This window comes from Mesoplodon densirostris, chromosome 2, assembly GCF_025265405.1.
Source record: "Mesoplodon densirostris isolate mMesDen1 chromosome 2, mMesDen1 primary haplotype, whole genome shotgun sequence".
NCBI lineage: Eukaryota > Metazoa > Chordata > Mammalia > Artiodactyla > Ziphiidae > Mesoplodon > Mesoplodon densirostris.
In genome coordinates this window covers 51057413-51070226 of record NC_082662.1, presented here as the reverse complement: position 1 = coordinate 51070226, position 12814 = coordinate 51057413, and the positions used below count along the sequence as shown (strand labels likewise).

Sequence of the window (12814 nt, the reverse complement as noted above, 5' to 3'; positions counted from 1 at the left end):
TATATCTTTCCGTCTGTTTGTGTCATCTTCAGTTACTTATATCAGCGTCTTAGAGGTTTCCAAGTACAGGTTTTTTGCCTCCTTAGGTAGGTTTATTCCTATGTATTTTATTCTTTTTGCTGTGATGGTAAATGGGATTGTTTCCTTAATTTCTCGTTCTAATAGCTCATTTTTAGTGTATAGAAATGCAACCAATTTCTATATATTAATCTTGTATCCCACAACTTTACTGAATTCATTGATGAGCTCTAGTAGTTTTCTGATGACATAATTAGGATTTTCTAAGTATAGTATCATGTCATCTGCAAACAGTGACTGTTTTACTTCTTCTTTTCCAATTTGGATTCCTTTTATTTCTTTTACTTCTCTGATTGCCATGGCTAGGACTTCTAAAACTCTGTTGAATAAAAGGGGAAAGAATGGGCATCCGTGTCCTGTTCCTGATCTTAGAGGAAATGCATTCAACTTTTTACCATTGAGTCTAATGTTAGCTGTGGGTTTGTCATGTATGGCCTTTATTATGTTGAGGTATGTTCCCTCTATGCCCACTTTCTGGAGAGTTTTTATCATAAATGGGTGAATTTTATCAAAAGATTTTCTGCATCTATTGAGACGATTATATGGGGTTTTGTTTTTTTTTAACATCTTTATTGGAGTATAATTGCTTTACAATGGTGTGTTGGTTTCTGCTTTATAACAAAGTGAATCAGTTATACATATACATACGTCCCTGTATCTCTTCCCTCTTGCATCTCCCTCCCTCCCACCCTCCTTATCCCACCCCTCTAGGTGGTCACAAAGCACCAAGCTGATCTCCCTGTGCTATGCGGCTGCTTCCCACTAGCTACCTATTTTACGTTTGGTAGTGTATATATGTCCATGCCACTCTCTCACTTTGTCCCAGCTTACCCTTCCCCCTCCCCGTATCCTCAAGTCCATTCTCTATTAGGTCTGCATAGTTATTCCCATCTTGCCCTAGGTTCTTCATGACCATTTTTTTTAGATTCCATGTATATGTGTTAGCATACGGTATTTGTTTTTCTCTTTCTGACTTACTTCACTCTGCATGACAGTCTCTAGGTCCATCCACCTCACTACAAATAACTCAGTTTTGTTCCTTTTTATGGCTGAGTAATATTCCATTATATATATGTGCCACATCTTCTTTATCCATTCATCTGTTGATGGACACTTCGGTTGCTTCCATGTCCTGGATATTTTAAATAGAGCTGCAATGAACATTTTGGTACATGACTCTTTTTTTTTTTTTTTTTTTTTGTGGTACGCGGGCTTCTCACTGCTGTGGCCTCTCCCGTTGCGGAGCACAGGCTCCGGATGCGCAGGCTCAGCGGCCATGGCGCACGGACCCAGCCGCTCCGCGGCATGTGGGATCTTCCCAAACCGGGGCACGAACCCATGTCCCCTGCATTGGCAGGCGGACTCGCAACCACTGCGCCACCAGGGAAGCCCCATGACTCTTTTTGAATTATGGTTTTCTCAGGGTATATGCCCAGTAGTGGGATTGCTGGGTCATATGGTAGTTCTATTTTTAGTTTTTTAAGGAACCTCCATACTGTTCTCCATAGTGGCTGTATCAATTTACATTCCCACCAAGAGTGCAAGAGGGTTCCCTTTTCTCCACACCATCTCCAGCATTTATTGTTTGTACATTTTTTTGATGATGGCCATTCTGAACAGTGTGAGATGGTATCTCATTGTAGTTTTGATTTGCATTTCTCTAATGATTAATGATGTTGAGCATTCTTTCATGTGTCTGTTGGGATCATATGGTTTTTATTCTCCAATTTATTGATGTGGTGTATCACATTGATTGATTTGCATATATTGAAGAATCCTTGCATCTCTGGGATAAATTCCACTTGATCATGGTGTATGATACTTTTAATGAATTGTTGGGTTTAGTTTGCTAGTATTCTGTTGAGGATTTTTGTGTCTATGTTCATCAGTGATATTGGTCTGTAATTTTCTTTCTTTGTGATATCCTTGGTTTTGGTATCAGGGTGATGGTGGCCTCGTAGAATGAGCTTGGGAGTGCTCCTCCCTCTGCAATTTTTTGGAAGAATATGAGGATAGGTGTTAGCTCTTCTGTAAATGTTTCATAGAATTCACCTGTGAAGCCATCTGGTCCTGCACTTTTGTTTGTTGGAAGATCTTTAATTACGGTTTCAATTTCATTACTTGTGATTGGTCTGTTTATATTTTCTAATTCTTCCTGGTTCACTATTGGAAAGTTGTACCTTCCCAAGAATTTGTCCATTTCTTCCAGGTTGTCCATTTTTTTGGCATATAGTTGCTTGTACTAGTCTCTTATGATCCCTTGTATTTTTGCGGTGTCAGTTGTAAATTTCTCCTTTCTCCTTTGTAATTTTATTGATTTGAGTCCTCTCCCTTTTTTTCTTGATGAGTCTGGCTAAAAGTTTATCAATTTTATCTTTTCAAAGAACCAGTTCTTAGTTTCATTGATCTTTTCTATTTTTTTTAAGTCTCTATTTTATTTATTTCTGCTCTGATGGTTATGATTTCTTCCCTTCTACTAACTTTGGTTTTTTTTTTTTTAGAATTCAAATTTATTTATTTATTTATTTATTTATTTATTTATTTATTTATTTTAACGTTTGACAGTCTCTTTTTTTTTTCCAAACAGAAAGTCACAAAAATTATAATCATCCTCATCAGTTCACTCAATCCCATGTAATTAAATTTTTTTTTCATCTTGATCTTTTGTTAGCACTTTTATGAATTCATCAGTTTTCCATTAACTTTGGGTTTTGTTTATTCTTCTTTCTCTAGTTTCTTTAGGTGTAAGGTTAGGTTATTTATTTGAGACTTTTCTTGTTTCCTGAGGTAAGAGTGTATCACTATATACTTTCCTTTTAGAGCTGCTTTTGCTGTGCCTCATAGGTTTCGGATCTTCGTGTTTTTATTTTCATTTGTCTCCAGGTATTTTTTTATTTCCTCTTTGATTTCTTCAGTGATCCATTGGTTGTTTAGTAGCATATTATTTAGCCTCCACTAAACAATATACTTTTAAACAACCAATGAGTTTAAAGAAGAAATCACAAGGGAAGTTAATAAATACTAGAGATGAATGAAAATGAAAACATAATATACCAAAAGTTATAGGACACAGTAAAAGCAGTAGTAAGGGTGACTAGTAATTAGATTGAGAATAAGTAATCAAAATCTTCCAGCAGAGCAAAGTCCTGGATCTGACAGCATCACCAGTGAATTCTACCAAGCATTTAAAGAAGAATTAATACCAGTCCTTTTCAAACTTTCCCATAAGACTGAAGAGGAGGGAACACTTCCTAACTCATTCTGTGAAACCAGTATAATCCTAATACCAAATCCAGACAAAGACACTACAAGAAAAGAAACCTACTGACTAATATCCCTTAAGAACATTGATGTAAAAACTCTCAACAGAATACTAGCAAATATAATTCAGCAGCCTATTAAAAGGATTATACACCATGGCCAAATGAGATTTATCCCTGGAATGCAAGAATGGTTCAACATATAAAAATTAATCAAAGTGATATGCTGTATCAACAAAATGAAGGAAAAAAGCCACATGATTATCTTAATTGATACAGAAAAAGCATTTGGCAAAATGCTTCAACACCCTTTCATGGTAAGGAACATGCAACAAAATAGAGGTAAGAAGGAAACTCCATCACTGCAATAAAAACCATATATGAAAAGCCCACAGCAGCAAAGACTGAGAGCTTTTCCTTTAAGGTAGTGAACAAGGTAAGGATGTGCACTTTCACTTCTATTCAACAAAGTACTGGAAGTTTCTAGTCAGCAAGAAAAAGAAATAAAAAGCATCCAAGTTTTAAAGGAAGAAGTAAAATTATCTCTGCAGGTGATATGATCATGTATGTAGAAAATCCTAAAGACTCTACAAAAAAAGTTGTTTAAACTAATAAACGAATTTAGCAAAGTAGCGGAATATAAAGTCAGCACACAAAAATCAATTGTATTTCTATACATGAACAGTGAACAATCTGAAAAGGAAACTACAAAAATAATTCCATTTACAGTAGCGTCCACAAGAATAAAAGACTTGGGAATTAACCAAGGAGGTGACAGGCTCGTATGGTGAAAACTAAAAAACATTTCTGAAACAATTTAAGACATAAATGAATGGAACAACATCCTGTGTTTATGGATTGTAAACTTAATGTTGTTAAAGTGTCAGTACCCAAACCAATCTACAAATTCAATGTAATCCCTATCAAAATTCCAATCACTTCTTTTTTGCAGAAATAGCAAAACCCATCCTAAAGTTCATATGCAATCTTAAGGGACCTGAATAGCCAAAACAATCTTTTTCAAAGAACAAAACTTAGAAGGCTCACACGTCCTGATTTCAAAACTAACTACAAATTTGCAGTAATCAAAACAATGTGGTATTAGCATGAAAGGCATATAGACTAATAGAATAGAATAGGTACCCAGAAATAAACCCTCACACATATGGTCAAATCATTTTTTTGTCGAGGGTGGATAATGGGTAAAGGACAGTCTTTTCAGGAAATAGTGCTTGGGAAAGCAGGATATCCACATACAAAAGAGTGAATCTGGATCCTTACATAACACCATATACAGAAACTAACTCAAAATTTTTTAAGGACCTGAGTGTAAGACCCAAAACAATAAGACTGTTAGAAAAAAGCATAGGGCAGAAGCTTCACAACATTGGTTTTGGTAATGATTTCTTATCTGTGACTCCAAAGGTGCAGTTGACCAAAGAAAAAATGGACAAATTGGACTTCATGGAAAAAAAAATTGTATCAAAAGACACCATCCACAGAGTAAAAAGAGACAACTCACAGAATGGGAGGAAATATTTGAAAATCATATATATGATAAGGGATTAATATCTGAATATATAGAGAACTTCTAAACAACAACAAAACCCTGATTCAAAAATGGGCAAAACTGTCATTTATATTTATTTGAGGTCTTTTCCTAATTATTCTAGTGGTATAGATGAAGAGTAAAGTTTCTTTAGTACAGTTTAATAACAGATTAGATTTTAAAATCTTTATATGAAACCTAAATTTTTTAAATTCGTGTGGAAGATTTTTACCCTTGATACATGTTCTTAATATCCATCATACTGAATGAAAATAGTGGGTTATCTTTGGGAGTGGGGTTATTTTGAATGCTGTGTAGGGTGAAGGGCAAGGGAGGAAGATTCTTTTTGAGTTCTATAATACCATATTGGTTGAGTTTTTTTTTAAAGCAATGAGCGTATTCTACTTTTATTAAAATGATAATGGAAAATATTTTTAAAACATGTAATGACATAAAGGTAAATTTAAAATAATGTCCTCATAAGTAAGCTTACTTCGTGCTTTTATTAATTTTGATTTTAGGCTTGTGTGGACGTCAGAGCAAGTTCAGTGTTTTGGCAACAGATGGAATTTGCAGAAAGCCTCCATGGTCTTCCCAAGTTGCCAGAATGGTTATCTACACACCCTTCTCATGGAAATCGGGCCGAGCACTTGGATAGACTCATACCTCAGGTAAGCTAAACTGCGTAAGGCAAGACATTATTTTTACTGTATCATTTATTTTTAAGACTTTACTTCTTGTGCTTAGAAAAAGAGCACTAGAAAAAAAAATCCTTTGTATTAGTTTGCTTTCTGGTTATTTCTTTTAAAAGATAGAATAAATAATCAGCTATTTTGATTACCATCAGTTTTCAAAGGATTTGACTGAAAAGTAAAATCCTGCTAGTCCGCAAGTCTTAGTGAATAAATTGGTGTGTATAGTTGACTTTTCTTCTTCTTTTTTTTACTTCTTTATTGGAGTATAATTGCTTTACAATGGTGTGTTAGTTTTTGCTTTATAACAAACTGAATCAGTTATACATATACATATGTTCCCATATCTCTTCCCTCTTGCATCTCCCTCCCTCCCACCCTCCCTATCCCACCCCTCTAGGTGGTCACAAACCACCAAGCTGATCTCCCTGTGCCATGCACCTGCTTCGCACTAGCTATCTATTTTACGTTTGGTAGTGTATATATGTCCATGCCACTCTCTCACTTTGTCCCAGCTTACCCTTCCCCCTCCCCGTATCCTCAAGTCCATTCTGTATTAGGTCTGCATATTTATTCCCATCTTGCCCCTAGGTTCTTCATGACCATTTTTTTTTTAGATTCCATATATATGTGTTAGCATACGGTATCTGTTTTTCTCTTTCTGACTTACTTCACTCTGTATGACAGACTCTGGGTCCATCCACCTCACTACAAATAACTCAGTATCGTTGCTTTTTATGGCTGAGTAATATTCCATTATATATATGTGCCACATCTTCTTTATCCATTCATCTGATGATGGACACTTAGTTTACTTCCATGTCCTGGATATTGTAAATAGAGCTGCAATGAACATTTTGGTATATGACTCTTTTTGAATTATGGTTTTCTCAGGGTATGTGCCCAGTAGTGGGATTTCTGGGTCACATGGTAGTTCCATTTGTAGCTTTTTAAGGAACCTCCATACTGATTTCCATAGTGGCTGTATCAATTTACATTCCCACCAGCAGTGCAAGAGGGTTCCCTTTTCTCCACACCCTCTCCAGCATTTATTGTTTCTAGATTTTTTCATGATGACCATTCTGACTGGTGTGAGATGATATCTCATTGTAGTTTTGATTTGCATTTCTCTAATGATTAATGATGTTGAGCATTCTTTCATGTGTTTGTTGGCAATCTTAATATCTGTATTTCTATCTAAATACAAATCTCTATTTAGGTCTTCTGCCCATTTTTGGATTGGGTTGTTTGTTTTTCTGTTACTGAGCTGCATGAGCTGCTTGTAAATTGTGGAGATTAATCCTTTGTCAGTTGCTTCATTTGAAAGTATTTTCTCCCATTCTGAGGGTTGTCTTTTGGTCTTGTTTATGGTTTCCTTTGCTGTGCAAAAGCTTTGAAGTTTCATTAGGTCCCATTTGTTTATTTTTGTTTTTATTTCCATTTCTCTAGGAGGTGAGTCAAAAAGGATCTTGCTGTGATTTATGTCATAAAGTGTTCTGCCTATGTTTTCCTCTAAGAGTTTGATTGTTTCTGGCCTTACATTTAGATCTTTAATCCACTTGGAGCTTATTTTTGTGTATGGTGTTAGGGAGTGTTCTAATCTCATACTTTTACATGTACCTGTCCAGTTTTCCCAGCACCACTTATTGAAGAGGCTGGCTGTCCTTTCTCCACTGTACATTCCTGCCTCCTTTATCAAAGATAAGGTGACCATATGTGCGTGGGTTTATCTCTGGGCTTTCTGTCCTGTTCCATTGATCTATATTTCTGTTTTTGTGCCAGTACCATACAGTCTTCATTACTGTAGCTTTGTAGTATAGTCTGAAGTCAGGGAGCCTGATTCCTCCAGCTCCGTTTTTCATTCTCAAGATTGCTTTGGCTATTCGGGGTCTTTTGTGTTTCCATACAAATTGTGAATTTTTTTATTCTAGTTCTGTAAAAAATGGCAGTGGTAGTTTGATAGGGATTGCATTGAATCTGTAGATTGCTTTGGGTAGTAGAGTCATTTTCACAATGTTGATTCTTCCAATCCAAGAACATGGTATATCTCTCCATCGATTTGTATCATCGTTAATTTCTTTCATCAGTGTCTTATAATTTTCTGCATACAGGTCTTTTGTCTCCTTAGGTAGGTTTATTCCTAGATATTTTATTCTTTTTGTTGCAGTGGTAAATGGGAGTGTTTTCTTAATTTCATTTTCTGATTTTTCATCATTATTGTATAGGAATGCCAGAGATTTCTGTGCATTAATTTTGTATCCTGCTACATTACCAAATTCATAGATTAGCCTTAGTAGTTTTCTGGTAGCATCTTTAGGATTCTCTATGTATAGTATCATGTCATCTGGAACCAGTGGCAGCTTTACTTCTTCTTTTCCTATTTGGATTCCTTTTATTTCTTTTTCTTCTCTGATTGCTGTGGCTGAAACTTCCAAAACTATGTTGAATAAGAGTGGTGAGAGTGGGCAACCTTGTCTTGTTCCTGATCTTAGTGGAAATGGATTCAGTTTTTCACCATTGAGGATGATGTTGGCTTTGGGTTTGTCATATATGGCCTTTATTATGTTGAGGAAAGTTCCCTCTATGCCTACTTCCTGCAGGGTTTTTATCATAAATGGGTGTTGAATTTTGTCGAAAGCTTTCTCTGCATCTGTTGAGATGATCATATGGTTTTTCTCCTTCAGTTTGTTAATATGGTGTATCACGTTGATTGATTTGCATATATTGAAGAACCCTTGCGTTCCTGGAATAAACCCCACTTGATCATGGTGTATGATCCTTTTAATGTGCTGTTGGATTCTGTTTGCTAGTATTTTGTTGAGGATTTTTGCGTCTATGTTCATCAGTGATGTTGGCCTGCAGTTTTCTTTCTTTGTGACATCTTTGTCTGTTTTTGGTATCAGGGTGATGGTGGCCTCACAGAATGAGTTTGGGAGGGAGTGTTCCACCCTCTGCTATATTTTGGAAGAGTTTGAGAAGGATAGGTGTTAGCTCTTCTCTAAATGCTTGATAGAATTCGCCTGTGAAGCCATCTGGTCCTGGGCTTTTGTTTGTTGGAAGATTTTTAATCACAGTTTCAATTTCAGTGCTTGTGATTGGTCTGTTCATATTTTCTATTTCTTCTTGATTCAGTCTTGGCAGGTTGTGCATTTCTAAGAATTTGTCCATTTCTTCCAGGTTGTCCATTTTATTGGCATAGAGTTGCCTGTAGTAATCTCTTATGATCTTTTCTATTTCTTTTTGTATTTTTTTGTATTCATTGTTTTTTTTTTGCTTTTTTTTGGGGGGTACGCGGGCCTCTCACTGTTGTGGCCTCTCCCGTTGTGGAGCACAGGCTCCGGATGCACAGGCTCAGCCGCCATGGCTCACGGGCCTAGCCACTCTGCGGCATGTGGTATCTTCCCGGACCGGGGCACGCACTCATATCCCCTGCATCGGTAGGCGGACTCTCAACCGCTGCGCCACCAGTGAAGCCTGGTTGGAAGATTTTTAATCACACTCTCAATTTCAGTGCTTGTGGTTGCTCTGTTCATATTTTCTATTTCTTCCTGGTTCAGTCTTGGCAGGTTGTGCATTTGTAAGAATTTGTCCATTTCTTCCAGGTTGTCCATTTTATTGGCATAGAGTTGCTTGTAGTAATCTCTCTTGATCTTTTGTATTTCTGCAGTGTCAGTTGTTACTTCTCCTTTTTCATTTCTAATTCTATTGATTTGAGTCTTCTCCCTTTTTTTCTTGATGAGTCTGGCTAATGGTTTGTCAATTTTGTTTATCTTCTCAAAGAACCAGCTTTTAGTTTTATAGATCTTTGCTATCATTTCCCTCATTTCTTTTTCATTTATTTCTGATCCTATCTTTATGATTTCTTTCCTTCTGCTAATTTTGGGGTTTTTTTGTTCTTCTTTCTCTAATTGCTTTAGGTGCAAGTTTAGGTTGTGTATTTGAGATATTTCCTGTTTCTTAAGGTAGGATTTTATTGCTATAAACTTCCTTCTTAGAACTGCTTTTGCTGCATCCCATAGGTTTTGGGTCATCGTGCCTCCATTGTCATTTGTTTCTAGGTATTTTTTGATTTCCTCTTTGATTTCTTCAGTGATCACTTCGTTATTAAGTAGTGTATTGTTTAACCTCCATATGTTTGTATTTTTTACAGATATTTTCCTGTAATTCATATCTAGTCTTATAGCGTTGTGGTCAGAAAAGATACTTGATACAATTTCAGTTTTATTAAATGTACCAAGGCTTGATTTGTGACCCAAGATATGATGTATCCTGGAGAATGTTCCATGAGCACTTGAGAAAAATGTGTATTCTGTTGTTTTTAGATGGAGTGTCTTATAAATATCAATTAAGTTCATCTTGTTTAATGTTAAAGCTTGTGTTTCCTTATTTATTTTCATTTTGGATGATCTGTCCATTGGTGCTAGTGGGGTGTTAAAGTCCCCTACTATGAATGTGTTACTGTCGATTTCCCCTTTTATGGCTGTTAGTATTTGCCTTATGTATTGGGGTGCTCCTGTGTTGGGTGCATAAATATTTACAATTGTTGTATCTTCTTCTTGGATCGATCCCTTTATCATTATGTAGTGTCCTTTTTTGTCTCTTGTAATAGTCTTTATTTTAAAGTCTTTTTTGTCTGATATGAGAATTGCTACTCTAGCTTTCTTTTGATTTCCATCTGCATGGAATATCTTTTTCCATCCCCTCACTTTCAGTCTGTATGTGTCCCTAGGTCTGAAGTGGGTCTCTTGTAGACAGCATATATATGGGTCTTGTTTTTTATCCATTCAACCAGTCTGTGTCTTTTGGTGGGAGCATTTAATCCATTTACATTTAAGGTAATTATCAGTATGTATGTTCCTATCCCCATTTTCTTAATTGTTTTGGGTTTGTTATTGTAGGTCTTTTCCTTCTCTTGTGTTTCTTGCCTAGAGAAGTTCCTTTAGCATTTGTTGTAAAGCTGATTTGGTGGTGCTGAACTCTCTCAGTTTTTGCTTGTCTGTAAAGGTTTTAATTTCTCTATCAAATCTGAATGAGATCCTTGCTGGAGAGAGTAATCTTGGTTGCAGGTTTTTCTCCTTCATCACTTTAAATATGTACTGCCAGTCCCTTCTGGCATGCAGAGTTTCTGCTGAAAGATCAGCTGTTAACTTATGGGGATTCCCTTGTGTGTTATTTGTTGTTTTCCCCTTGCTGCTTTTAATATGCTTTCTTTGTATTTAATTTTTGACAGGTTGATTAATATGTGTCTTGGCATGTTTATCCTTGGATTTATCCTGTGTGGAACTCTCTGTGCTTCCTGGACTTAATTAACTATTTCCTTTCCTATATTAGGGAAGTTTTCATCTATAATCTTTTCAAATATTTTCTCAGTCCCTTTCTTTTTCTCTTCTTCTTCTGGGACCCTTATAATTCAAATGTCGGTGCATTTAATGTTGTCCCAGAGGTCTCTGAGACTGTCCGCAGTTCTTTTCATTCTTTTTTCTTTATTATGCTCTGCAGTAGTTATTTCCACTATTTTATCTTCCAGGTCACTTATCCGTTCTTCTGCATCAGTTATTCTGCTATTGATCCCTTCTAGAGTATTTTTAATTTCATTTATTGTGTTGTTCATCGTTGCTTGTTTCCGCTTTAGTTCTTCTAGGTCCTTGTTAAATGTTTCTTGCATTTTCTCTATTCTATTTCCAAGATTTTGGGTCATCTTTACTATCATTATTCTGAATTCCTTTTCAGGTAGACTGCCTATTTCCTCTTCATTTGTTAGGTCTGGTGGGTTTTTATCTTGCTCCTTAATCTGCTGTGTGTTTTTCTGTCTTCTCATTTTGCTTATCTTACTGTGTTTGGGGTCTCCTTTTTGCAGGCTGCAGGTTCGTAGTTCCCCTTGTTTTTGGTGTCTGTCCCCAGTGGCTAAAGTTGGTTCAGTGGGTTGTGTAGGCTTCCTGGTGGAGGGGACTAGTGCCTGTGTTCTGGTGGATGAGCCTGGATCTTGTCTTTCTGGTGGGCAGGACCATGTCTGGTGGTGTGTTTTGGGGTGTCTGTGGCCTTATTATGATTTTAGGCAGCCTCTCTGCTAATTGGTGGGGTTGTGTTCCTGTCTTGCTCGTTATTTGGCATAGGGTGTCCAGCACTATAGCTTGCTGGTCGTTGAGTGAAGCTGGGTGTTGGTATTGAGATGGAGATCTCTGGGAGATTTTCGCCATTTGATATTACCTGCAGCTGGGAGGTCTCTTGTGGACCAGTGTCCTGAAGTTGGCTCTCCCACCTCAGAGGCACAGCACTGACTCCTGGCTGCACCACCAAGAGCCTTTCATCCACACGCCTCAGAATAAAAGGGAGAAAAAGGAGAAAGAGAGAGAGAGAGAGAGAGAGAGGGAGAGAGGGAGGGAGGGAGGAAGGAAAGGAAGGAAGAAGATAAAAGAAAATAAAGTAAAATAAAATAAAGTGATTAAAATAAAAAATAATTATTAAGAAGAAAAAAAATTTTTAAGTAAAAAAACAAAAACAAGGGCTTCCCTTGTGGCGCAGTGGCTGAGAGTCTGCCTGCCGATGCAGGGGACGTGGGTTCGTGCCCTGGTCTGGGAGGATCCCAAATGCTGCGGAGCGGCTGGGCCCGTGGGCCGTGGCTGCTGAGCCTGCACTTCCTGAGCCTTTGCTCCACAATGGGAGAGGCCACAACAGTGAGAGTTCCGCGTACCGCAAAAAAAAAAAAAAAAAAAAAAAAAAAACAAACAAACAATAACGGACAGACAGAACCCTAGGACAAATGGTGAAAGCAAAGCTTTACAGACAAAATCTCACACAGACGCATACACGTACACGCTCACAAAAAGAGGAAAAGGGAAAAACATAATAAAACTTGCTCTCAAAGTCCACCTCCTCAATTTGGGATGATTCGTTGTCTATTCAGGTGTTCCACAGATGCAGGGTACATCAGGTTGATTGTGGAGATTTAATCCGCTGCTCCTGAGGCTGCTGGGAGAGATTTCCCTTTCTCTTCTTTGTTCGCACAGCTCCCGTGGCTCAGCTTTGAATTTGGCCCCGCCTCTGCGTGTAGGTTGCAGGAGGGCGTCTGTTCTTTGCTCAGACAGGATGGGGTTAAAGGAGCCGCTGATTCGGGGGCTCTGGCTCACTCAGGCGGGGGGAAGGAGGGGTATGGAGTGCGGGGCGAACCTGCTGCAGCAGAGGCCAGCATGACTTTGCACCAGCCTGAGGCGCTCCGTGTGTTCTCCCGGGAAAGT

The 12814-nt window shown here is 37.6% G+C and overlaps 1 protein-coding gene across 3 annotated transcripts in view; it reads left to right on the top strand.

Moving 5' to 3' along the window:
* Positions 1-12814, top strand: part of OMA1 (OMA1 zinc metallopeptidase) — a 110038-nt gene that overhangs the window by 69330 nt on the left and 27894 nt on the right. For all 3 annotated transcript variants that reach the window (XM_060084096.1, XM_060084091.1, XM_060084087.1), the window contains exon 8: positions 5409-5558. In XM_060084096.1, the coding sequence (XP_059940079.1) occupies positions 5409-5558 (150 nt within the window). The remainder of the gene's footprint in view (positions 1-5408; positions 5559-12814) is intronic.